The sequence below is a fragment of the Apis mellifera genome, linkage group LG6, assembly GCF_003254395.2.
Source record: "Apis mellifera strain DH4 linkage group LG6, Amel_HAv3.1, whole genome shotgun sequence".
NCBI lineage: Eukaryota > Metazoa > Arthropoda > Insecta > Hymenoptera > Apidae > Apis > Apis mellifera.
Genome location: NC_037643.1, coordinates 3,770,635 through 3,798,574, shown reverse-complemented (window position 1 = coordinate 3,798,574; position 27,940 = coordinate 3,770,635). Strand labels below are relative to the sequence as shown.

Sequence of the window (27,940 nt, the reverse complement as noted above, 5' to 3'; positions counted from 1 at the left end):
TCACTCAATTTCGGTAGAAAGAACTGTATTATCATGTCGCCATATCGAGCACCATTAATAGTTGCTGCTTGCTCAGCCTTATTCTCAAAAAAGTATAATCCAATGATGCCTGTTGTCCAAAATGCATACCAAACAGTGACACGTTGTAGGTGCATTTGTTTTTCGCTAATCACATGTGAATTCCCCGAACCCCAAACACGGCAATTTTGGCGATTAACAAAATCATCGAAGTGAAAATGTGCTTCATCGCTTATTTTGCGGCCACCAAACTTTAATTATTTTTAAAATATTGTTCAATAATGAAGACACGTTGTACCGTATAACACTCCATTTTTACTAACCCTTCCCCCTGGGAAACTTCAGGGTTGCCAACAACTTAATGGCGGCCAACAAAAATGGCGGCAAATTTAAATCTTGCGTTAATTTTGGAATATCCTATATATAGTCTTCCATATAATAAATAAATTTAATTACGAAATATTATTATAGAATTTTTGTTTTATAATTCATTTATTATTTATTTATTAATTATATATAATATAATTTTAATTAATTAATTAATCAAAATTAATTAATAATTTTAATTAATTAATATGATATAAATTTTAACTTTAACAAATTATCATTAATATTTAAATAATTTTAATAAATTATTATTAATATAATCTAAAATAAAATATAATAAAAACACAATCAATAATAATAATAATATTTTTATATCATATATATATTTATATTATATATTTATTATATATATCTATATACATACATTCTAGAGTTTTATATCAAAACAAAAAATGTAAATATATGATCTATATTTATATGTATGCAAATACACAAAATATAAAAATTAAAATTATTCTCCTAAAAGTTCTTTTTGTTTTGATTTTAATAATTGTTCTGCTTTTTTTACGTACTCTTTTTGTGTCACATTTATATAATCTTCAGCTTTAAAAATTAAATCTTTTGGTGCATTTTCATAATTTTTCAACTCCTTAACATATTCATTTCTTATATCACTAATAATATCTTTGCATTTATTAAAATATTGTTTTGCCATTTTTGTTAAAACTTCTCTATGTTCTTTTGTAATTCTATTAAATTTTATAATAATATTAATATATTAAATAAAAAAAATGAATTATATATTTAATATTAAGAAAACTTACTTAGGAATTGGAATATAAATAGTTGTACCCTCTTGTTGTGGATTTAAATTCATTTGAGATTTTGATAAAGCCTCTAAAATACTTGGAACTATTTGTGGAAATGCAGATACATTTAATATTATCATATTAGGTTTACGATTAATTTCTACAAGCTCTTCAAGTTTATGTTCTTCATCTTCAAATGTTATAGTTAATTGTTCTATAGCACCTATTCTTGTGCGTAAAGGTAGATTTTTTATCATTTGATCTTTATATTTTTCAATTGTGCCATCAAAACGTGATATCATATGATCTACTTTTATAATATCACGTATTTCATCAAGATTAACATGTATTACTTTTTTTTTTTCTTTATATCGATCTTTACTTTTTAATAATGTATTTGCAGTAGAAAATTTATTTACATTATACAAATTAAATAAAAAATTATTATGTATATTTGTTAATTTAGATGGTATTGAAACAACATTTCTATAATTTCTTAAATAATATAAAGCATTAAATTCTATAATCCAAATTCTTGAAAAATTTAAATTTATCATTGTTTGAATATTTAATATAAATTGTTTTTGTGATCTTTTTTATAATGTATTTATACACATTTGATAGAAATATATTAATTACTTTTAATGATAAAATTTCACTTCAATCGATGTTTTAAAATTTTTAAAATTAATGTTTATTAACACGATATGATGAAATCAAAAATTTTTACTAACGTTTTATATTAATACAATTTCACGAGGTTAGAAATCAGTATAGCATACCATACAACAGTATAATAGCTAACAGCAACATGTTTTGTAAAATTATAGTATATAGATTCAAAATTTAAAGAAAGAAAGTATAGTGTGTTTATTAATATATTTATTATGTATATATAATATATTTATATTTTTCAGTATATAACAATATATATTATAAAAATATAATAGTTTATATTATAAAAAATATTAAATAAGGATAAATTAAAATAAAAAAAATAAAATAATTTAAAAAATAATTAATTACTTTTACGTTATTGCATTAATTTATTAATCTATATTAATTAATCTATAATTAAAAATATATTTGAATATTTGAATATTATTAAAATATTTATCTTTAATATTTTAAAAAACATTTTAAATTTCATTAAAATTTGCCTTAATTATATACCTTGGTATCGAAACAAAATAGTGATATCAATAATAATCGATTATATATTTTGTAACAAAATACTTTAATTTATATTAATATTTATTAATTAGATTTTATATTAATATTTATAATTTATATTAAAAATGTAGATTTTTAAAATAATAAAATATGTATATAATAATAATATTTATAAAAACTAGTTTTAAATTTTTCGTATGTTTACTAGTATGAATTGATGTAAATTTTTTTTTTAATATTGTAAACAAATCATAAAGTTCAAAAGTGATCTATTCTATTCTTCCCCTATTTATAAAGTAAATATACATTTTTTTTTTCGGATGAGTATTATTTTCTGACTAATAGTTCTTATAATTTAACTGAAAGATATCTTTTCTTCAAGATGAGGTAAATATTCTACATTATTAACAAAAAAAAAAAATTGATTCATTTTTATAAGTACAATTTATTAAATAAAATATTGTAGAATATATTGTGAAATATAAAATTATACAACATAATTTGTAAAGAGTTAAATCATTTTTATATATATTTATAATTAATCTTGATTTGTATTTTTTACAATATTAGGTATTGTTATAATTAAATTATTAATACATTCATTATATATGTATAATGATTATAAATGTTTGTTCATTTTGTTTATAATTGTTTTTCATGAAATATATTGTATTACAAATTTAAATATTTTATGCAAAAAAATTTTTCTATTTTTACATATTTATCAATATATTTATTAGTTTTTTTTATTCTTTACAGATAATATAATGTATATGTAAATAATATAACAATAAAAATCATAAATTTAATTTAATGCAAAATTAATTAAATATTAATAATATTAAAATTAATAATATTATTAATAGAAAGTGGTTATAAAATTGATATTATTGATATAAAGACAAAATTAAGGAATCTGTATTTAAAATGAGTAAAACACCAGTATCTATTTTACAAGAAATGATGGTAAAAAATAAGATAACACCTAATTATGAACTTATACATGATGGAGGAGGTTCACATATGAATGTTTTTGCGTATCAAGTAAAATGTGATGATCTTATTGCTTCTGGTATTGGACGTTCTAAGAAAGATGCAAAACATGAAGCTGCAAAAGCAATGCTAGAAACTATTGCAACAAAGAGAGGTTATTTACAATTACCAGCATCACCAGCTCAATCACCTATAAGAACACCTTTACTACCAATAATTCCTGAAATATCAAGAATTCCACCAGATATACCATTTGTAAATGCAGTTGGTGCTTTACAAGTAAGTCATATTTATTTGTCTAAATATTATATAGAATTATATAGATATAGAATAATATCAATATATATTAATAATTATTATAGGATTTGTGTGTTGAAAATAATTTACAAGATCCTAAGTATCAGCAAATTAGTGATGTTGGACCTCCACATGCAAAGATTTTTACTATTGAGTGTGAAGTAGCAACTCTTAAAGAAATTGGTGTTGCAAAAACGAAAAAGCAAGCTAAACAAGAAGCTGCTAAAAAAATGTTAGATAAATTAACTGATTTAGTACCTGATTTAAATGATAATAATATATTTGACAAAAAAAAACAAAATATTGATCAGGAAATGGAAAATTCTAATAAAATTGCTAAGGCTCAATATACTAAACTTTCAAAATTACCTACAGCTAAAAAAATTAATTTAGGCATTAAGTTATCAGAATATCATATTCAGTTTAAGTCTCAATATGATGATGAAACACGTAAAGAAATAATTGAAAGAATTTTATCTATTATTCCATCAAATCAAAGTCATGTTTCTGAAGAATGTATAGAATACTTAATAAAAAAATTTGAAGATATATTGATAGATATTGGTTTAGATTTTACATCTCTATGTATTCCATCTTCAGAAAATATCATTATAGCTATGAGAATAAATACAAGTCCTAGTATCGTAGAACTTGCTTTAGGAGAAACGGAAAGTGAAACTAAATTACGTGCATTACAAAAAATGATAGATACTATAGTAGTTTTTTTGACATAGTAGAATTACATAGTAGAATAAAAAATAAAATAGATGAATTTTATGCATATATTATATTTAATAAGAATATTTTGTTATATATTTTGAAACAAATTTTGAAACAAATTTTATTAGGAGAAAATTACAGAGGTTTTGTTAATTTTATACCGAAATATTTGAAAATATTTTTTTACTTTAATTTTATATTGAAAAACTTTAAAATATAAATACATCTAGATATTATATCTATATTTTTCAAACATTTTTTTTTTAAACAAATTTAAACAAATATAAACATATTTTTCAAATATAGATTTAAAATTTTTCTATTCAAAGATTTCTATTCTTCATAATAAAATTTTTTAAAAATATAATTTTACATAATATAAAATTATTTTATTTTAAATATATATATATATAAATTTTGTAGATTTGTGTTTAATATAATTTTCACGAAATATTGTTTATTTTATTATTATTTATAAATTAATATGATATGAAAAATTACTTATTGTATTCTTTTTTTTCTTATAGAATTTTCTTACAGAATCTTCATTCCAATATAAAAAAAAAAAAAGCAAAAAAAAAAAAGAAAAAAAAAATAGATGTAAAAAATAATTGGTATTTGAAATAAATTTTATATTTTTTTTCTTTTTTTCTTATTTAATATATTTATATTTATGTGTATATATTAGATGGATGTACATATTAGAATGGAACAAAAAATAAAGGTAATATTCTTTTTTGTTAGCAAACGAAAATTATTTTCTATAGTAATATTTCTATATATAATATTATATAATATTATATATTATTAAAATATTATATAATATTTAATAATTTATTTATTAAAATTTGAATTTGATCAATAAATATTTTAAAGTCACATATTATTTATATTACTTAAAAATTAATTATTTTTATGATTTTATAAATTTTTATTTACAGGAAATAATATTTTTTTCTATATATAAATAATTATTTATAAAGATTATAGAATGTAGATTAAATTTAAAATAAGATTATCGTTTTTAATTTGCTTTTTCATATTGTGAATATCTTTATATTTTAAAATACCAATAAATTTATAATATTTATAAATTATATATAAAATTGAAGAAAAAGTATTGTAATAGAATAAAATATAGATAAAAATCAAAAGTCAGTAAATTAATATTTATTCTATAAATTAACTATTTGTAACCGAATATTTTTAAAAAGATTGAATATTAATCTTTTATTATAGTCAATTACTAATATATATTTTTCACAAAAGCATAGTAAATTTAAAAAAAAATTATTTATTACTGATTATAGGATTGATAAATATGCATATTAGAAAAGAAAAATAAGAAAATAATAATAAAAAGAAAGAATAATACCATAGTTGAGACATTTTATTTTATTTTATGTCGCATAAAAGAGCTACACCTCGTAATGTCCAATGTCGAGGATTATGATCAGTTTCAAAGTCTATCGATCCGATGTATTTCGAATCTGTTCTTTGTGGTTTTCTATATATAGGACATTCATAAAGTTTCGGATCTTTTCCTGCAGTTGTATTTATGGCATAAATATAAATTACTGGCATTTGTTCATATAAAACTTTCGGTTTACTTTCTATTAATTTGCTTGTTTTACGATCGAGCGAGGCTCCTTCCAAAAATAGACCATGAACGTAAACTCCTTCCTGAGGTTGATTCTTTATATCTTCTTTATTAAATCTTGTGATCAAATTTTGCAACACTACAGAATCAAGAGCCCATCCTTTATGCGCTCGAGTCACTTCCTGCAAAATATTCAAATTTATTATTTAAAATATAAATAATATTCTTTTCAATTGATAAATATTACATCACATTAAAGAAATTAAATTAAATTAAGAAAATTAAATTAAATTGAAACATATTTATCTAACTTGTCGCATAGCAGTTAGAAATCCCTGAGGATTAAAGAAACCAGTCATCCAAAATACTTTAGGTCTGCCATAAATGCACCATAATCTGAATTGATAATCTCGTTCCAAAAGTTCCGTATACCAAAATCCCAATGTTGCCGATTCCCAGGATATTTTTAACCATTTCTCTGGAATACGAGCATCATACATTGCATCTAGTGACTTACGCAAACCTTGACTCATCACAATGGTACCTTCGATAGCTAATTTTAAATCTGTTAAAGTATTGCGCACTTCTTTAATAACTTTGCTTATCCTGTAAATTTATAAAATTAACAAGGAAACAAATTTTAAAAGAGAGATGATAAAAAATAAAAAATTATACCTGTCGATTTCTTGTCTTAAAAATATATTCATCGGTAACAAGGCTCCCATTCGTTGAAGTGCTTCTTTCACTTCAAACGAATTGTATTGTTTCGGTAATTTGGCCAACATGTCTGTGGCAAGTTTATACACGACGTTCTCTCTCGTTTCACCTCCTTGCGCACCTCCTTCTTTGGGTTGAACGCTCAAAATTGTGTCAAGTATTCCTTTTGCCGTGTTTATTTGATAAGTAATGTCCGCGTTCGGATGTAAGCCAAAAACTTCGGGTGTATCCATTGCAGGCAAACCATCAATGTAATCCAAGTATCCTTGAAGATTCTTGGTTTGTGGTACCTTGTATCCACGATAAAACTCGAAACCAGGTCGTAATAATACATCGCAAAACCAAACATGAGTAAATGTTGTTAACAATCGTTTATCGAAATCATCGGTGACTCTGCCACCGTATTGAACCTGATATAAATATAAATATTATATTATATATATTATATTATAAATAAATATTTTATTCGATGTTATATACATTTCTTATTTTAGATTTAATATTATTTAAAATAAATTAATATTTTTCAATAAAGGTTTATAATATTAATAAAATAATCAAACCTCTCCTAGCATATAGCAAACAGTTGGCCATGATACATCCCTTTTCGGATCCATATCATCCAAGTGATTTTGTATAAATTGGACAGAAGCAGAAAAATCAGCCTGATTAAATTCATAAGGTATATTCCAACCAAGAGGTCCGAACTTTCTACGTTCCTGTACTACTGTATGTAGAAATGCAACAGCGTACAATAAAGGTGGCCATTGCGATTGTGTGCTATAATCCAATGTATCTTGTGTCATACCCTGGTAAGTTCTCTTTAAGCTAGCTCTAATACCTTGCGGTGGTTCGTTTGTAAATTTAATAGCCATCTGGAATAATTACATGTGATTATATTTTTATAAATTACAAGATATAGATGAGAACCTGTAATAAACCGATAGGAAATTGCGAATGGACTTCTGTAGTCATCCAAAGCCTAAATGCTTCGTGCACAGTTTCTGTTTCAACTAAAGCGTCCATGACCTCCGTGCAAAATGGAAGGGACAAGTGAACATTTTGCAGCAAAACCCAACTTCCGGTATTCATAGCATCGGAAATAAATTTTCGAGCATGAAATTCTTGGCCTTGACCCATGGAGACTGATCGTAATTCTTAAATAAAAATTTACATTATTTCGAGAATAATTCATCTTCAATTAAATTATATTTTATCAATTCGCTTACGAATAGATTTTTGTTTTGCAAGTATTGTAATCTGTGGGCTAGGATCCGATCCGATCGAAAGTATACATATAAGCGGTGTTCTAACTTCAGATTCTAACCAAGTAGCTTCTAGATCCAATATCTTAGTTTCCCCATATTCTTTTCCCAATGATTCAATCACGTATTTTTTTGCCTGAGACAATGTTCTGTCTGGACTCCATGATCTGATTAAAAGTAACTTTCTGAACACGTCAAGTTTCTTTTGATATCCACAAGGAAGTTCTTCCTCTTCGGGTCTCTCTTTTTCGTACCATATTCGCCATTCCTTTTCGGCATATTCAATTTTCGTCAGTATATCCGAAAATATGTCCAGTTTACTAATCTCGACCAAATTTAACCAAGTTATATCGAGAATCCATTTAAACGGTTTCGGGATAACTGCATTTAAATCCAAGGATGCACCACCTTTTATGAAAGCATTGAATTCTGTATGAGAAATCGCACCACGATGACAATCTATCTTCATCGCTAACATTAAGGTGAACAACGATTTGTGCCGTTCGTATAAACTCCTCAAAGTAAAGGCCCATACTTCGTACGTGAGATGTCGAAGAATTATGTTTATTCGTTCGCTGGTAATAGAATTCTTCACAGATTTGGTAATGGAATTATCAAATATAGTCAAAAATTGTTTCAACGAATTTTGATACATTACGTTCACGTTGCTCATTTCTACGATAAGAAAATATAAGATAGATCCTCTTGATGCAACGGCACGGAATTCTTCACGGGCTAACATGATCTTCTTTTCCGTTAACGCGGACACTCTTAATTTCTCGTTCACCGATTCTGCGGTTACCTTAGTTTCCCTGAGCACGTTTATAAGTGCTTCGTCGTCCACTAGAGAGCCTTCAGAGGACGTGAGACGATGTAACAACGTACTCTCCAATTCCTTCATCGATCGTTGATTCGTCATCACAGATTCGAACAGGGCAACTCTTTCCGCCTCCAGATCTGATTTTTCCATAAGGATCACTCTGCCGAGTAATTGATCTTCTAATCCTAACATCGTGACGGTAAAATCGATTATCGATGTCTTTGCCGAAATTTCTGGACTGTAAGCAGGATTTGGTAATTTCGTAGTGATGTATAACATAAAACCTGGCATCACGTCGCATTCTTTGTCACCTACGATCACCTTCTCGATGGAACCAGATTTAATAAAATTTTTTTCCAACACGTTATCGAGAACTGGATCCAGCTCTTCTGCGATGTCTTCTATCAACAACGGTCTGCCTAGAGAGAGACTGTCTTCAAGATGAGTTCTGAAATATTTGTGATTAAGGGATGTGATCTGTAACTCGTTCATACATTCTTTGTTCTTTATCCACATTTTTCCTTGATTTTGAGGATCTACTAATAAAGGATAAGAGGATGATTTAGTCACGATGAGCGCGTTTTGCACCGACAATTCATCATTAGGTAATCCTTGAAGCGTCCATTCCGACATCGTTCCACTGTCCACGAGCATATTCGTGATATTTAGATTATCAGTGAATGGAATAGATTTGGTTGCCAAAATGTTCATCCAAGAACACACCAAACTAGCTCTATATTGTTGATTGTAAGGTCCGCAGTAAGACAGGAAACCTGTAGCCAATAAAACATCCCCAACCAATCGTCCTAATTGAATTTTGAATTCGCTGCTTTGCTCGGTCCAACGTATCTTCTCACCACCTAACCCATTGATCAACGCAGTCGCGGCTGTCATTTTCCTAAGGCACACGTTTGCAGCTTCTGTCAATCTTTGTTTCTCTGAAACAGCCGAGTCGTATTGCTCTTTAACCGCTTGTAGAGCCATTTCTCTTTCGGATAATTCTCTTTCGGCGTTCGCCAAATCCTCCATTGCCATCTTGAGTCTTACTTCCTGTAACGCTAAATTAGCCTTCAATGGAAGAACCTCCTTGTTCACCGAATGGAAGAAAGCCATAGCCTTTGTCCAAGATAATAAACCCGCCACATCACCGCAAACTCGTCTGGCAGTTTCCATATTATAATCTTCCATATTGAAGTAAGGTTGAAGCAGTTCGACCATCTCGTTATTTATTATATCTTTCGGATAATTTTGCAATTGAAGTAGGAACGTGGTGCTGGCCATTAGTTTTAAAGATTCCGCCCAAGAAGGTTTTGGGCATGGTGCTGCCATATCCGGAATGACAGAGCCAATTTTGCGTTGAAACAGAATCAACACGCAATCCATAATTCTCATGATAAGGTGAGGAGGCCTACCCAATTTTCTCACGGTAGCAATATGGGCTGGTTTGATAGTATTCAAAGCAGCCTCTGCTTCTTCCAATGCTGGTTTAGCAGCCTCTAATTTTTGTTCAGCTAATGCTTTCTCCTCTGCTATGCAAGCTACCAATTGTTCAGCTTTCTCCTTCACTTTTTGCACCTGATTCTTGAAAGCCTCCGCCTGCATTGCTCTTTCCGTCACTTCCAAGAGGACCGTTTCTGCTTTCTCAGATGCTTGTACGAGCTCTTTTTCCATCACATCGAGATCTCTTTTTAAAATTTCCACCGATATCGAAGCTTCCTCCAATTTCGCTAAACCGGTATCCATTCTCTTAGCTCCTTCCCCTAATTCGTATTGCTTGCTCTGATAAATATTCTTGTAACCACCGATGAAATTCAAGTATGATTTCGGCGTGACGTGAGTGGCGCGACGGAATCGTTGGAAATATTCCGTAGATGTCATAGAAACGATGTCTTGTATAGAGCCTAGAGCGTTTACCAGTTCAACTTTAACCTCGTTTGTACAAACTATGTTAAAGTCGTGCAGAAAATGTTTAGCGACTAAGATCAGGGCGTCTTTAGGCCATGGTTGGAACCAATCAATGGTGCATCCGGATATAAGAGCTGGGAAACGTTGAGCACGATTTCTAAATTTCTCCCCAACAGGAGAGAAACAGAGTACAACGTGTAGATTCTGGCAGGTTCTTTGAAGGAAGAAATCCATTACAAGCTCGTTGTTGATCGTTCGTTTTGGATTTTCACGTCTCAGGATAGGCGTCAATTCTGAAATGATCTCTTGCTGTTCGTCGCGAGTGAATAAATTGCTGATAATTCCAGAGCTTAGAATATTGTTTAAATATTCCAAGAAACCTTCCTCTTTAATATCCAAATCGGTGAATATAAATGTAGTACTCTTTCCTTGAGCTCCACACGTTCGATATAAATATCTTAGATCTTCTAAGAAGTTTGCCACATTGTAAGATCTTGTTAAAGTGATTTGAAACGTTTTATAACCGGCGATGAAGGATGATAATTTCGTGAGACTTTGCTTTCCAGATCCTCCAACTCCCACCAACATTACATTCCCTTTCGGATGTCTGATGACTCTGGATATTTTGACCAAGTGTAACATGGCATCAGGGAAAAAGACCAAGTCCATCCCAGATCCTCTTTGCATTTCGTTGAATTGTGAAAGAAACATTTCTAATCTCTCTCTGAGGATCTGCTCGTCATAAACCGGTTCGTACACTTTCGGCAATTCCACGTCAGTATCCTCACCTTCTTCACCAGTTGGTTCTGGAGCGTCTCTAAAATTGATCGTGAAAGAAGTAGAAACAAATTTCATATTGATTCTTAATGTACTGCACTTACCTCATGAAGTCCACAAATGCAGGATCTTTGTCAAGCATTTTACAATAACTTTCTCCCAACATTTCATTCACAACTTTCAAAACCTCTTCGTTAAACCAATTTTTATCGGCTTGTAAAGTGAGTCTGTCACTGAATACGCGATTGCATTCGTGTTTCCACAACAACATGAGGACCTTTTCTTTGTCGATAACTGTAGATAGCGTGCCAAGCATACCTTGCCAAACTCTTGACAAATCTCTTAGATTGAATATATAATGAAACTTTGCCGGTGTAGGCAATAATGTTGTTCTGGTTCTCTCCCAAAGTATTCTCGTCATAGGAACCATCTTTTTCACGAGATTCTTAACTTCCATTGAAAATCCTCTTCTATAATGGCCCTCTGAGAGTACGCCAAAAATTCGATCAATGGAAGCTTCGTCAGGTAACGTACAATTGAAGATGCAGAATTGTCTCTTTAATCTTTGGGGAATATCGTTTCTTCCACCGCCTGGTTGACACATGGCTGCCAGAAATGTTATGTCTACAACGACAGTGAAGTCTCCAGGTTTCTCCAGAGAGTAAAATCCCTTCATGTCCATCGTCTGTCGAACTATTTCATTGGTAACTTGATCACCCCACTCGTTGATTTGCGGTAAATTTATGTCATCGATGAAGACCAACATTTTTTTCCCCCCTGGTGGACCGAACGTGTTACCCAGACGTTTTTCTATGTAACTTTCGATAGTTTTTTGAAATTGATACGGACTCGTGGCCGAGCTGAAATTGAACGATCTACTCAACGTGGTTTCAGGATTCGCTTTTTTCATATAAGACTTCATCATCACAGTTTTAGCCGATCCTTGTTCGCCTATAAGCAAAACTGCTTTATCTTGGCGACCAATTAGATCGATTAGGTATGTTATTCTGACGTTATCGGGGATGGGAACCAATATGTTGCTATAATCGGACGTTGAATATTCAGAATAGACGTAATTGGTTACCATACTTGTCCATGTATCCCATTTACCCTTTTCAGTGACGTAGAAATCGAATAGCTTAGCTTCAGGATATTCTTCCGACGTTGGCAAATCTAAACTTTCGAAATTCTGTCGGAGATAGACGTCGTATTTTTGTCTGTCCGATGTTTCCAATAATGCTCCTATGCCCCATATCAAAGCAAAAACGTAAAAACGTTTCAGGTGTTCAGCCGTCATTGGTTGTCTCTTTTCCTCTTCCGTTTCCTCCGTTTCCTCTTCTTCTATGGACGTTTTCGGAATTAAACCTTCAAGAAGGCACAACATCTGTCTAACTATGTTGCATTGTAAAACGTTTATGGTCAATAATAATGCTTGAGTGCTCCATGAATAGATCTATAAAAATGTTAAATATTATTGTGAGTATTATAATTATGAGTATTATGAGTATTATCGTATATCTATAATTTTATATTTTAAAAATTGTTGTTTCATTATTAACAATCTGAGTAAAAATAATTTCTTAAAATTATAAGATATTTGAGAAAGAATAAAAAATGGGAATTAATTCTTTTTACCTGTGCAAAAGATTTCTCGAAACACTGACCAAACACTTCTTGTTCCAGAGGTGTTCGATTGTTCAACCAAGCAGTCACCACGGGATTCCAATCAAGTCCTGATGAACTCATGTACACCATTCCGTTCCGGGATACCGTTGCCGGGCTTGCATTATCAATATTGTGAGGCTCGAAGATGATTTTGCAATTAGATGACATCGATAATCGATCGCCATTTGCAAGAGTCAGAGTTTTATTGTCATCCAACACGGAATTTAAATTCTCGATCCAGATACTATCAACAGGTCCATCCAGAACCAACCATACGTATTCTCCTTCTTTCAATTTCAACGTTTTCCGCCACAAAGCTGAAAATATTCCATCTGTCCAATCATTGGTTGCGACGTCCAATCGTCCAAACATTTGTGCTGCTGTTATACTTTTCGGATTCATTCTCATTTCTCTGAAAAAACGATTTTTGAGCGATTGAATTTTTGAACTTCAGAGAAATCATTTGTATAAATTATTTATTATTACCTATGAAAATTACCGCATTGCGTTAGAGCTTTCATCAAAATGTGTATACAAGTGGTTTTTCCTGCACCAGTTGGACCTAAAGTCATTATTCCATGCCTCACTCTTTGTGTCTCGTATAATTGTATCAATTTTAGCACCCATGGTGGATGATATATTAATCCAGCTTCTTCTACTTGCAGATTAATAGCAGCTTCCAATTCTGGATAAGAAGTCTTTTCAAGAGCTTGATTTGGAAAGAGATCAGCCACCAATGAGATAAACAATGGTTCGTCCTCATCTGAAATTAGAAAAATTTTGTAAGTTTTTAACAGATACTATAAAATATACATATATTATAAATATTTACCTATGAGTTTCGAAAGATTCATATCTCTTAAAACACGCATAACAATGGTGCTCTCAGAATCTTTCGAATTCACTCTTTTTGCCGCTCCTAATGTCCTTAGAACGGATAATATATTTCTTAGACCGAAATCGTAATGTACCTAAATGGAACATGTTCGATTTATTCATCTATTTTTTAAATAATTAATGTGATATGTTATAATAAACAGATAAATAATTACCTGTTTTGTAAGTTGTTCTTCACAGAGTTTGTACAAAGTGTAAAATTTGCGAGCAAGCGTGATGTTCTCTAAGAAACCACAACTGGCCAATTTTACCCGAATAATGATTTGTCTGTCAGGTACCATCATGGCGACGGTACGGAATTGTATCTTTAGATTCTCTGGAAGTTCTTTCCTGCCAGCGTATCCTGGATTCTGTAACCATTCATTTTAATTAAAGTTTAATTTTTATATTTTAATAGATTACAGATTTTTAAAAGTAATTTCAATAATTCTTTATTTAAAAGAACTAAAAATTCTTTTAAATATTTGGTATAAGAATCAAATAAATTACATTGATGCATATTTTATTATAAAATTAATATATATGTAATATTATTAATGCTTTTACCATTGTTATAAATATTCCAAGTTCAGGGCACATGTCTATCAGATCCCCATCGGTAAAAATAAATTGTTTCTTTTTCTCTTTTTTCGCAGCCAAAACGACTGCAACTTGTTGAGCAGCAACAGACAAAACTGGCAATTCGATTCTATTGAACTCGTCAAAACAACCCCAAGAACCACTTTGTGCCAATCCCTTATATATTCTTCCCAATCCTCTATAGTCCATTTGATCCGAACAATTGAACACCACTACATATTTGGCCAAGGTTTTTCCCATATCTTTAACAGTCTCTGTTTTGCCTGTTCCAGCTGGGCCACAAGGTGAACCACCCATAGACATAGATAATGCTTGAGCTAAAGTTATGTAACATCTGTGGAATGATGGCACATAAATTTGAGAACAATTCATTTATTCATTAATTAGGTAAGTAACTTTCTCGATTACCTATCTGTTAACGGAGTAATCACGAGTCGTTCAGTGCATCCCAAATATTCATTTTGATACGTAAAGTTCACGTCTGTTATGCAGATCGATGTTTTGTCGAGATCTTCTTTGAAATAAAATCTGCATTGCTTCAACCATTCGAAATCGTTTATCGATCGCACATTCAAACGGCACTACGTGGAACATTTTATAAATTGATATTTTTGAAAAACAAGTAGAAATATTATATTTCGTGAAAAATTAGATAGAAGATTTGAATTTGATATCATGCTTGAACCTTTTATTATATTATATATTATAAGAAAATACAATTTGTATGTATTATTAATAAAAAAGTTATTCTTTTATAACTTACTAATATATCAAAAATATCACGTTGGTGCACGTGAATAGTGATCAAAGTTTCGAATTTTGTTCTTTCAATTTTCGCAAGATCTCTGGTAGTTTGATCGATTAATGTATTCAATAAATCCAGAAATCTGTTATTCGTTTCCGCCATGATCTTTTTATCCGCACGAGCTTGAGCCAAAGCTATTTCACTATCCCTGGTCCAGATCATTTGTATTCCTAATAAACCAACTTGTGCAGGCATTTTATCCAAATAACTAAGAAGATTGAAATTCATATCATTAATCATGAAGTAACTCTGTCGGATTATCGAGTGCAAAGATTGTTGCGATGTGTGTAAAAGTTGCATTAACCATGTTTCCACTGAACCTTCCGCCCTTACAGCCTTTTCAAGCTATATTTTAAACATTGATCAATATATTATTTTTCATTGTTAATATATTTCTTTGATAAATAAATATTTCGATCGTTTAATTTTCCATTGAAGTACTCACCAAAATTGTTTCACCTTCGGATGAAATAATGGCGATCATTTTGTTATATTCGATATCATGAAACTTCACATAACGTGTATTATCAAAAATAGATAGTAAATGATTCTGTATTGTGTGAGAATCAGATGCTTGACCAAGTATCTCCAATAAAGCAGGATCTGATACAAAGAAAAACCTTGGAAACATCATACGTTTCTTTTCTAAGTATCTGGAAACACGTTTTAATCATTGCAACAATATTTTCTTATATTAATTCTTAAATTAATTAAAATTTATGCATTATGTTTTATAAATTCTTGGATGGCAACGAATATACTGTAAAATATGGAAAAAATATATTTACATATTTTACAGAATTTAAATTCCATTAACAAAAAACTTACCCACTAAGAGATTTCTGACATAATTCCAACTGTTCTTGCAGATGAGGCAAAAGCTGTTTAAGTAAATCATCGCCCACGCAGCATGGCACCACTCCTGGAGTCTCGTGTGCCCTTTGCATGATTTTCTGCCAACTTTTATCTATCTTGCCAAATCTTTTCGCCTCTTTGGGCAATTGCTTCGCTATATCACCGCCAACGAACACAGCTTCCAGATAAACCCACATATTCTGTACTAATAGCCATCTTTCTAAAATTTCATTCGTGTTCGACAGATCCGTAAGCCATTGTTGTATCTGCTTACGAAACGGTGCATTGTATCTATTCGACATCAACGAACCAAGCACCATCAAACTATCCTCGAGTTGACCGATCGTTTCAGCGGTGGTGTCTCCTCTCAATAATAATTCCCCTCTGTTGTTAAACGTCATAAACGTCAACTCGTGGGACGACCATTCGTTCACCACAGTTCTTAATTTGGCCTCGATATCTTTCTCTTTCATGGCAGAGATGCAAATATCCTCGATGTCCTCTTTGTATTTCAACAACGGCGCCTCCAAAATATTTTTCAAACAGAAACCCTCGCTTTCAAGATCGAACGAATAATCCGTCACTTCTATGATCCTGTTCCAGTGGCGAGGTTTCATGGCTTTGTTGGCCATTAATTCCAAGAGAGGACACATGTCGTTAAAATCGTCGATAGTTTTCTTCAATGCAAAGAATGCGGGCCATTCTTTCAGACCTTTCGGCAACTTGCGACACCGATTTTGAAACTCCATTAATTCGTTGTTTATATCCTCGATATTGACCTAAATTATAAATGTTTTAAATTTCTATATTACAAAACTGAAATTTTTATCAAAGGAAAAATACTTTACTTCGCTCCATGGAATATCATAGTAACTGTTCACTCTATCGATAACATCATTGTACAATTTATACAATTTCTGAAGCAAATTTAACTCTTTTCTTATCTGCGAAAGCTCAGGATAATCAGTTGTGGGCAGACCGAACAGTTCTTCCCCGCTCTGATATGTCTGTAATTTCCTCCACATCCCATCGAATCTATTTTGAAACAAAATCTGTCTATCCGAGGCTTCTCTCGGACTGAGACCAGGTTGCATAGGCCCAGAGGATTTGTATTCCTCGCAATACATCTTGTTATCGATACGAAAATTCTCGAGATTGATTCTAAGATCTTCCTCGAATTGTGGTTGCAACTTCAACAATAATACGTGAGTTTCTTGTGCCCTTGCGAGCAATTGTTGCCACGTGTATCTCAAATTGTCGACCTGCTCGAGACATTCTTGATCCACTGGCACTTCGTATCTCGTGACTATATTGAAGGCTTCCTCGATCGGGTCAATTTTTAGTTCCATGTCGACCTCTTGCTCGCGAATCTTCTTTAATGTGTCCATGATAAGACGTATGTCGTCCAGATCGCGTATCTGACGATCCAATTTGCGATCCATTTCGTTCATTAACGCATAAACGTATTCCATCTCTCGGCGATATTTCTTTTTCATGGCTTGGCCAATTTTGTGAGTACATGCTATTTATATATAGATATGTTTTTTATTATAATTTTTAATTCAATGTGATTTGAAATTAATTTTACTTTACCTTTAATTTCCGTGTAAAGGCCGTATTTCAATTTCTCCGTGGAGACAGCAATTGATCTTCCAAAAATGACCATATCAGGCTCGGTGGCTAAAAGGTCTTCGAGTTCACTGTGTTTTCGAAGTGTAGCTTCAAACTCGGGCAAAGAAATTTGTAACAATTCTCGCATACTCTTCTCATTTTTCCATAAAAATTTATATGGTTTCCATCTGTCGATAAATTCGGCAAGATCCTATGGATTTACATTGAAACGAAGATAATTCGGTAAAATTTTATCATCATCCTTTATTTAAGTATATTTATTACCGGCTTGAATTCTTGCATACAAGTGTTCAATATTGATAATAGTTTCATCACTTCTTTATTATCCATTACCATCGCGTGAAAATTCTGCTTTTGGACGGGAAAAATCGGTTTCTCCTCAGAAATGATTTTAAATAATCTTCGCCTTCTCGCTCTTGGATCTTCTTGCTCTTGCTTCTTCTTCGCTGCTTGCATTTGAGCACGCATCACGATGTCTGCGAAATTTTTCCTCGAATAAATTTGATTCCACGTACTCTGAATTATCAAAAGTTATTGTCAATAATTTAAAATAACCAGTTAGATTTAATTTATACTCTGTCAAGCAATGTCGTTCGCTATGAATAATTCTTTTCATTGGAACTCTGGATATTTCATCCAACGATTTGAACAAAAATCGAATTGAATCGCATCTCATGAACGATATTGTTTCGATATCTCATCCTCGATAGCAAAAAGATCGGGTAAAAATTTTCAAGAAACTTTACCTTGTTAACTCTAGAATTCCATTGCGATACACCTCTCGCAACGCCAGCGATGATTTTGCCAATTAAAGTTAAAACTTCCTGCACATCGTCTAAGCTAGGTTTCACAGTCACCACAGGTATCATTAACGTTGCATGAAGTAGAAATATTGGGTTCGGTATCTCGTCTGTTTGAAGGATTATTTATTTATTTATTTATACGATCGTTCGCTAAATTTGAGAATGTTTCTACATTTTGTCGAATGGAAAAACACCTGGATCGATTTCTCGAATGAATCTCTTCCTAATGGTGTCTAATGAACCCCTGATTACTTTTATCAGAACGTCTACGACTTTTCTGGAGTAATATCTCCTCATTTCGGATACGGCATTTCGAACCATGTCTTGCATTCCCTTTGGCAAGCTACCAGGGGTAGCTAATAATTGATGAGGATTGTCAAATAGATTCCAAACTAAAGACCAATCTTGTTGGACAGTTTGATCGATCACCTCTTCATTATCTGTAAGCTCATTCCATTGAAAAATATGGAAAATGAGGTTTATCATATTTTAAAAAAGGAAAAGGAATTGTTAGATTATCGTTAAATCAGGAAATTGATAATTCACCTTCGATATTAAAAAATTCTAATTGACTGGAATTAGCGGTGTCTTTGAAATTTTCTGTGGCATTCTTAACGAGATCCAGCACTTCCTCCACTGCCTCTTCTACCATCATACTCTTACGATACAAATCTACCGCTGCGAGTCTGCATATTTCTTCCGTTTTCTCTACGAATTCCTCTATCGTCCATGGTTGATCAGATTCTGATATAGAATGCAAAGTAATCTTTTGCATAGCTGTTAGCACCTGTAAAATTCTTGGAAAGAACAAAGAAAATCTTTATTCAATTTCATAAGAATTTGTCAATCATCAAAAATTCTGATACCAAATGAAATAATTAATAATGTTTCGTTGGAAAATATATATTCTTTAATTTTATTGAATATATACGATAAAATAAAAATTGATTACCTATTATCATATACATCATGAACCCTTGTAATAAGTATATCAAATTCCTTGATCTGCTCTTTGGTATTCTCATAAAACTCTTTCCATTTTGGATTGGTCCAATTTAAGGAAGTCAGACCAGGTTCCAGCAATGACACAACTCGCACCAAATGCGGTAATAGCAATGGCCTCACTTCCAATTTCACGCGTCTTGATGTGAAAACCAACTCTTCGATCATCGATTGAAGAGAATTTGTGATCAACGTGAAATAGTTTTTTTTTGCTAAAATTGTTAATGCGACGATAGGAATTTGGAGATTCAATTTAGCCAAGCAATCAGCTTCTCGAATCAGAAGAGAGACTCTTTCTTCTAAGTTAACTTTGATCTTTCCGGACTTTTCGTCTATGGTCAGCAGAGATCTGGATGATTGAAATAAAATAAAGTTTTCGTTTAAATTTAATACAGATGGATAATAATAAATTTACTGTTTTAGACAATCCTCGATGACCCAGGAATTTTGATGAGTCCAAACTTCAGATATATCTGACTTGTATTGATTTAATATGCTGATGGCATAATTATATCTTTTTTCTAATTCCATACTGAGTGGAAGCGTCTTCAATACTGGGTGATTAGAGACTGATGTAGCTAACTCATCCAAGTGTATTCTAAGCAAAGAATATTTTGAAAAAATAATACACAAAGAATAAATTTCATTTAAATGATTTATAGTAAGGATAATCTTTTTTCATTTACTTTAACGAATTTGCCCAAGTTAATCTTCCAGCAATGGCTGGCATATGCCTTGGTAATGGTGGATCATCTCTTTGTCTTTTGAATAATTTCAATATTCTGTCCACTTCTCTATCGCAATATTTTACTACTATATTGTATTTTTCATCTAACTTCGTCAAAGGTACTTTTTCACTGACCTTAAAAATATTAAATAAGGAAAAATTGTACACGTTTGACAATAATTTGAGAATTTAAAAATTAGAATTGAGATTTATAAATTTGAAAAAAGAAATTAAAAGATCAACAATCTCAAAATTTTAGAATTCAAAATTTCAAAATATGAAAATTCAAGAATCCAGAATATTGGGGAAAATATTAATAATAATTGAGGAATTTAAGAATTCAAAAATAAATATGATTCAAAAATTAAAAAAAATCTTGTGCCATTTTACAAATATGTACAATTATTCGTGCATTATTAATCAACTATAATGCGCCACTTTACTTTTTCGAATCGAGTTAAAAATCGTATACCCTGAAGAGTTTCCCAAACATCTGCATAATTTTTTTCAATGATATTACCGATGTTCTGTTTCAAGGTATCTGTTTTTGTCATGAAGTCATTGTAATCCGTGTCAAATTCAGTGTTTCTTGGATCGAGATAATCGTAATCTTTGGTGGTAGCAACTTTTTCAGCTTCTTCGAAAGTTCTTATTGCATCGTCTAATGCTATTGAAATAAGAAAGATAATTTAAATAAATAGGGGATAAAAGAAGAGGAAAAGTATTTATGAAAAATGATATACCTTCTCCTAACAAAAGGCCCTCCATTCTTCTTTCGAAAAGATTTTTATAATCTTGTATCAATTCGAACATGGTTAAAATTTTTCTTATCCTATCGCAAAAGGAATCGAATCTTCCAAACACGTGAGTCTCTGAGAATGAGAATTCTTCTTCGGTTATTGCTGGAGAACATCGAACTAATCTGTATGTTTCTCTGTAAGCTCTGAAAAAAGTAATGATATTAAAAGATAATCAATCATAATTTTAAACAATTATATTCGTATTCATAAAGAGAATTAGAAAATATAAAGCTTCCAATAATTTTTTTTTTTTTTTTTTTTTGATAATAAGAATTAGAATAATTTTTCACAAATATATATTATAGATATGTACTTGTTTAATCTCAAACAATGCTTCAACTTTGATCGTGCAACTGCTCGATCTTGACTCCAAACAGTTTCACGATTTCTATTTGTGACGTAATCTCGACAAGCTATAATCATTTGATTTGTAATCTTTATCATTAATGAACTAGTTCGTTCTGAAGTGTTATAGTATCTCGAAACGCTGTATATTAAACGGACTGTTTGTAACAACGATACGAGAGAATCTCTCATTTTTACCTGAAAAATATATAATTATGTTTTATTTAATATAATTTTCTTTCGTACTAATCGATAAATAATTATAGTTCTTTGTGTGATTAAAATATATGATTAGAGATATAACGTATGTTCAAAGATTTAGTTGTAATTATTATTATTATTTTTTTTTAACAATTAATGTTACAATATTATCTTACTGGATCGTCCAAGTACAAACAATGACAACATTTTTCTAACGCCTGTATGAATTTTGCATTATCTTTAGCTTCGTTGTAACAATAGGTGACTTCGTCCTCAACGTCAACCCAATCTTTTATTAACTTCGAGCGTGCAACTTGCAAACAGAGAAGGGACATTCGTATTTCATGATCCTAAATATTAATAGAACGAATTAACAATTCAGTTGTTAATAAAAATTGTTAGAATAATATATAAGAAATGCAAAGATAAAACCTGAAGTTTGTTGACTAATTGACTGAACTGAGCACCCCTTCTTTTCCAATATTCCAATTCCTGTTGCGGACCAGAATTGTCATTTTCCCGTTTCACCTGTTTACTTTCCACCATGAAGTTTTTCAATAATTTAATCCACGATTTTACTTTTTCTTCTACAATATTTACAGCGTTATCTTTTGCCATAAACGCTTTTGCTTCTTCAAAATTATGTACTTCCCCCATTAAAGCTTCGCTGTCGTCGAATACACGTCCCTCCTGAGCCACCTGTTCGCATACTATAAGAATTTTTAAAATATAATTTACATCAATTATCTATAATTCTATTATTACCTTTCAAAGCGCTGCAGAAAGATCTTAAACCTGGTAATAAAAGATTCTTAATCATTGGACAATCGTCCTCTTTCTCGGAACCAGGATGAGCAAGTGCATCCATAAAGACATGCTCTACTATTCTTTGTATTGCTGTTATTATTTCCACTTTCTTGGTGTCTATTATACCAGTATAAAGATCTTTTTGGAAACCTTCCTCGGGCAATTGTTTCGAGACGTTTAATCTAAAAGAAGTTTCAAGTTTCATTCTGTTTCTTCTTCAAATTTAATTGTTAAAATATATTTTTTTTACCATAACTTTGTATATGTATGTTCATCTATCGAATAATTAAAAATTCAAAGTGATTCAATTTTTGTTTAAAATATTTTCTCATATAGAAAATAATTAAATACTATAGAAAATACCTGAACATATAAATGCATATTCCTGTACAAGGAACTTGCCACCCATCGGTAAGAAATAATTTCTTCTTTCCTGGTTCTTTCACTTCTTTTTGCTCTTTCACTTTTGGTACAGGTGTATTTGGACTTGGTCTAGAACTCGAAGCTTTACTTTGTATCTAGACATTGAAATTTTTTACCCAATCAGTAAATTTTGTTATTTAGTAAGTTTATTATTCTCATTCAAAAAATATTTGATTGAATAATGATTGAAAATTGAACCGTTTCTGTAGGACGTAACGTTTCAGGCTCCTCCACTTCCTGATAATACCAGAGAAGGGTGGATCTCATGTGTGGCAAGAACAGTTGATTGATCTCGTCGAGCATATCTCCCTCGAAAACGTGATCCATGACTTCGTGACGTGATAGTTGTGTGGCATCCATCAAAAGTTGGAAAGCGAATTCTAATCGGGGATCCATTTCCCCACGTCTCGCCTTTCTTTCGCATTCTTCCCGACGTTTCTATGAAAGAAATTACCAATGATATTCGATTATTTTGCTGCAATAACGAATCCAATAGTTTTTGCCATCAGCCATATATTTTTCTGATTTATTGAAAGTATGATACCATTTATGCAACAACAAGATTTCCTTAATTATTATTACCACTTTCATCAATTTTCATCAATCATATTCCATTCCATTTTAAAATAACATGAAATTCACTTGCCTTCGAATAATAAAAAACAGTAAAAGAAATATCAATCTAAAAAGCAAAAGAACGATCAACCTGGAGAACATCACCGGTTCCTTCTTCCTCACTATCTTCTTCAGAATTCTCAGATCTTTGTTGAACCATCAGAGCAGGAGCTTGCACGAACATGATTGAACAAATTGAACCGAGACAGAAAGAGAGAGAGAAAGAGAAAGAGATATAATTTCTCGATAAACGAACGAGTAACACACTGACGTTTTTACCAACGATTGGAACGTCGATTCGAAATGATTTGTAAGCAGTAATCGAATATCCAGTGCCACGAATTCGTGTCTGGCACCACCTTTCTATGCATCGTTCGTGTCGTGTGGGAATTTCCGCGCGATTCTGCCACCAGTGTAGTCGATACTGATACCACAACGTGTGTGTCCTTCTCTCGTTGTTGTAGCATTGAGCTTCAACATCAGTTCTCACAAGTTATATAATGGTGTATCGATGGAATATTGGCAGAATGATTACAGTGAGATTATATTTATCGTGTGATTCTTTTTTAAATTTGGCATTAATTAATTTTGCAATGTGTTATTTATGTTTATATGATAAAAAAGAAATGTCGTGATTGTAAGTGTTGATTATTCTAATAATATTTGTAAGTGAATTGATGATTCAACACTTTTGAGATTAACAATACATCCCAAAGTAATATCTTCTATAAAGATTGTAAGATTAATATTTTTAAGTATTATTAACATAATACTAAGAAATTTAAAATTTATTTTTTTTTATATATTATCTTACATATAATCTTATTTGATATATAATTGATATTTCTGAATATTGTTTTTAGTCAAAGTTAATATTTGTTTGGATTTATTTTGTTTTGTGAATTGTTTTGATAATTTTTTTTATTTTGTTCACTATTTTCTTATATATATGGTCCATGTTGCATGTTATTCTTTTGTTTTTTAGATTGTATTTAAAATGTGTATATAGATATGTGTGAAATTTGATTAATAAAAAAATTCACTTAAATTTTTTGTATGGATCTGTAAAAAAATAATAGTTAAATTAATAATATATGTAAAATGTTGATTTGGTAAGCATCTGCTTGTAATACACATGATTTTGTTCTATAATTAGATCATCAGATAATATTATTTTATATAATTGAACCAGATTTCATAACATCAAGCATTCATATCATTCATTATAATGAAAAATCGAGACACGTACATATTCATTATTATTAGATCATGATAAATATCCATAAATATATCTGTTAAAATATATTTGTCAAAGATATTTGTCAAATCGTTCTGTAAATTAAAAAATTATTTCCAACTGTTCTACTAGATCACAATTAAATTATCCTAGCATTCTAAAACATCAATAAAAATTTCACAGATATAAATCAGTCATTCTGTATCATGATTACATACATACCTTTTACTATATCGCTTATCATTTGTCAATAATTTTCCAGATCTAAATATTACGAAAAATGCATGCACCACGTCATCGATTACGTAAATATCGAATGATTCATATCCTTATAGAAAAATAAAACTCATTGATGGTTATTCAAGCATAACATCGATTAAACCGGTATTAAATATGATTCGTATTGGCCGAGCACGCGAATATCCTTTTAACACGAAGATCGAGAAAGCTGTATCGCTATCGCCGTGTCGATATTCGAATAACATTTATAGGTACATTAAGAATATTTGTTACATCCGCTGTTCGAACAACGACACGAGCTTATCCAGGCATTTGCATATGGGAGTGCACCATTTCTTACGTGCAAGAACGCGGAGAATCGATCGGCTGATAAAGGATAATGTCAAAATCACACGAGTCTTCAAGTTTAAAATGAATCTCGCGTGAAGCAACCGGTGAAAACTTGGAGAAAACGTCGAGTATAATGCTCGTTATCTAATCAAGATCTAAGGATAGTTATCCTGAACAGCTTTTGGTAAATTCGTTCGTGTAAAATGGTATCCTTATTTACCATCTCCTTAGCAACCACCTCGTTATCGTATTATAATCACTTATTCGTTTAATCGTTCCTGATTTTTACAGAATTATTAATTCAGAACAAAAGTCCTATTTGAGATTATTCAAAGTTTATTTACTCTGGCTTTTGCTTACTCTGGCTTCCTCTATGGTTTCCGTCATTTTCACCAATTCCTCCTCCACTAATTTCTCTCCCTTGTACCGTTTAAAACAATCCACGTCCTTATACAGTTCATGCCGTAATGCGACATTAACTCTGTTACCCAGTCTTTTGGCTAACAATGCTTCCCTGTCTCTCTCTCTCCTCCGCTACCCCTTTGTTTCCACTCCCTCCCGCAGTTTTTATATGTATTAGTTTTTATATGCATGTATTAATACGGAAACATAAAGTAGGGAAGCATAAAGAGTGTCGAATCTACTGGTTGTTGGCCAAGAAGAATAAGTATCGTTGTATTAAGAAAAGAGAGAAAAAATTTAGAAAAGATAGAGTCTGATGTATATATTTGTTGTAAATGAATGATTTTATTGAATTATTATCATGATAAGTAGAGGAATAATGGCTTAGGAAATATACAGGGTGCGTGTATATAATATGGACATAACAAATATATTAATATAATATACTATTTTATATATATATATATATATATTTTTATAATTAATTTATATATATTATATATATTTTTATTATTATAATTATTATTATAATTAATATATAATATTATATAATATTATATATTATATATTACATTATATAATATATTATCTATATATATATAATATTATATACATATATATATATACATATATATATATATATATATATATATAATACATATAAATACGTAATACATAATACATACATACATAATAATACATTTAAGACTATAACAATAGATATAAAATATACATACATATAAAAATACAAAAATATATATAAAATATATGTAGGATGTACAAATTTACATTATTTTTCTTTTTTTTCCTTCTTTATTATTTTATCTATTTTTTTTTTATTATAATTAACTGCTAGCGCCATCTCTTCGAAAAGTCCTCAAACTTATCGTAAATTGCGAAAAAAACTTATCGACAGCAGTATTAAATAGGTTTTGACTTGTGGCGCCATCTCTTCGGAAATGCTGGAACATAAAGTTCAACGGTTTTCGAAGAGATGGCGCCACAAATCAGTAGCGACTCGTGGTGCCATCTCTTAGGAAATGCTGGAACATAAAGTTCAACGGTTTTCGAAGAGATGGCGCCACAAATCAATAGCGACTCGTGGCGCCATCTCTTAGGAAATCCTGGAACATAAAGTTCAACGGTTTTCGAAGAGATGGCGCCACAAATCAGTAGCGACTCGTGGCGCCATCTCTTCGGAAATGCTGGAACATAAAGTTCAACGGTTTTCGAAGAGATGGCGCCACAAATCAATAGCGACTCGTGGCGCCATCTCTTAGGAAATGCAGGAACATAAAGTTCAACGATTTTCGAAGAGATGGCGCCACTTCTTTTCAATATTTTTAACGGGCTTTAATTTGTGGTGCCATCTCTTGGATAACATTTATGAAGAAGTTCAGCGTTTTTCGAAAAGATGGCGTTACAAGTTAATTCTTAATAAATAAATAAATAAATAAAATTAAGTTTATATTTTTATATTTTAGTATTATATCATATATATTTTTTATATATGTATACTTTTATGTTTCTTTCAATAATTTTAACGAAAAAAATACAATTTAGAGGAATTAATATATAAAATAGAAATAAAAAGAAAATCTTATCGAATAATTAGTAATAGATAGTTAAAAGAAATAGATATATAAAAAATAGGCATGAATAAATGTATATAATTTTACAAAATTTTTAATATATTATCTTCTTTAAATTATATTGTCCTAATATAAAATGTTTGCTATTATCACTAGCCTTTAAATTTTTCTTTCTCAATCTTTTTCCCAATTATATTTTCTTGTTATAAAATTAAAATATGAAGAAAAATTTTTTACTGAAAACTTCTATTTAGGAGGAAAATATAAATCGTTAGGAGATGATGCATAAGATTTTTCTAAAAATTCTGAGGAAAATTTTTATCCAAATTTTCTTTGAACAAACTTTATATTAGAATTATAATACAATTTTGAAGGCAATAATATTGAAAATATTTTCACTATCTTCTTTCCACAGATATGTATCGTTATCTTTAATAATTATCATTTTTTATTTCGTTTTTCTTTCTCTTTTATCTTTCATTTAACTTTAAACATCGATTACAGTTTCTTTAAATTTTTACTGCTCGAAATTTCATGATATAATCCTCATCTTTTGCTAATT

General features: G+C 30.5%; 3 protein-coding genes across 4 annotated transcripts; 1 reads left to right on the top strand and 2 right to left on the bottom strand.

The window, feature by feature from the left end:
• Positions 1 to 841: 841 nt before the first annotated feature.
• LOC411482 (ribosome-recycling factor, mitochondrial) lies at positions 842 to 1,967 on the bottom strand. The gene is made up of 3 exons (XM_026441385.1): positions 1,942 to 1,967; positions 1,170 to 1,649; positions 842 to 1,094 (listed from the first exon to the last, which is right to left on the bottom strand). Exons 1-3 carry the CDS (start codon positions 1,965 to 1,967, stop codon positions 857 to 859), a joined length of 744 nt encoding a protein of 247 aa, XP_026297170.1. The 3' UTR covers positions 842 to 856.
• Positions 1,968 to 2,578: 611 nt separating this feature from the next.
• On the top strand, positions 2,579 to 4,443 carry LOC725512 (RISC-loading complex subunit TARBP2). The gene is made up of 3 exons (XM_006560028.3): positions 2,579 to 2,714; positions 3,087 to 3,599; positions 3,683 to 4,443. The coding sequence occupies exons 2-3, from the start codon at positions 3,255 to 3,257 to the stop codon at positions 4,349 to 4,351; spliced, it is 1,014 nt and encodes a 337-aa protein (XP_006560091.1). The 5' UTR covers positions 2,579 to 2,714; positions 3,087 to 3,254; the 3' UTR covers positions 4,352 to 4,443.
• Positions 4,444 to 5,706: 1,263 nt separating this feature from the next.
• Positions 5,707 to 26,197, bottom strand: LOC725479 (dynein heavy chain 5, axonemal). Of its 2 annotated transcripts, none has more exons than XM_026441282.1 (34): positions 25,745 to 26,197; positions 23,161 to 23,400; positions 22,903 to 23,057; positions 22,498 to 22,721; positions 22,165 to 22,442; positions 21,909 to 22,082; positions 21,500 to 21,729; positions 21,130 to 21,329; positions 20,830 to 21,053; positions 20,346 to 20,521; positions 20,075 to 20,257; positions 19,610 to 20,008; positions 19,204 to 19,454; positions 18,852 to 19,097; positions 18,601 to 18,764; positions 18,119 to 18,370; positions 17,816 to 18,044; positions 17,071 to 17,744; positions 16,196 to 17,001; positions 15,813 to 16,020; positions 15,326 to 15,712; positions 14,971 to 15,143; positions 14,530 to 14,896; positions 14,139 to 14,333; positions 13,919 to 14,057; positions 13,573 to 13,849; positions 13,057 to 13,498; positions 11,526 to 12,874; positions 7,884 to 11,461; positions 7,585 to 7,811; positions 7,218 to 7,529; positions 6,613 to 7,064; positions 6,249 to 6,543; positions 5,707 to 6,119 (listed from the first exon to the last, which is right to left on the bottom strand). In XM_026441282.1, the coding sequence occupies exons 1-34, from the start codon at positions 25,769 to 25,771 to the stop codon at positions 5,733 to 5,735; spliced, it is 13,920 nt and encodes a 4,639-aa protein (XP_026297067.1). In that variant the 5' UTR covers positions 25,772 to 26,197; the 3' UTR covers positions 5,707 to 5,732. The 2 variants fall into 2 exon arrangements, with proteins under 2 accessions (XP_026297067.1, XP_026297066.1); XM_026441281.1 differs by lacking the exon at positions 25,745 to 26,197 and adding an exon at positions 23,669 to 24,304.
• Between the last annotated feature and the right edge of the window lie 1,743 nt (positions 26,198 to 27,940).

Coding starts and splice junctions, on each gene's coding strand:
- LOC411482 (XM_026441385.1), bottom strand. CDS start 1,967: ATGTTGCTGTTAGCTATTATACTGTT. Junction 1,650..1,941: donor CTGTTAGCTATTATACTGTT/GTATGGTATGCT, acceptor ATATTATTTAAG/AAATTATAGAAATGTTGTTT. Junction 1,095..1,169: donor ATTTATATTCCAATTCCTAA/GTAAGTTTTCTT, acceptor AAAATTTAATAG/AATTACAAAAGAACATAGAG.
- LOC725512 (XM_006560028.3), top strand. CDS start 3,255: ATGAGTAAAACACCAGTATCTATTTTACAAGAAATGATGGTAAAAAAT. Junction 3,600..3,682: donor ATGCAGTTGGTGCTTTACAA/GTAAGTCATATT, acceptor TAATTATTATAG/GATTTGTGTGTTGAAAATAA.
- LOC725479 (XM_026441281.1), bottom strand. CDS start 23,761: ATGTTCGTGCAAGCTCCTGCTCTGATGGTTCAACAAAGATCTGAGAAT. Junction 20,009..20,074: donor ATCGAGGATTGTCTAAAACA/GTAAATTTATTA, acceptor TCAATCATCCAG/ATCTCTGCTGACCATAGACG. Junction 11,462..11,525: donor GCATTTGTGGACTTCATGAG/GTAAGTGCAGTA, acceptor GATCAATTTTAG/AGACGCTCCAGAACCAACTG.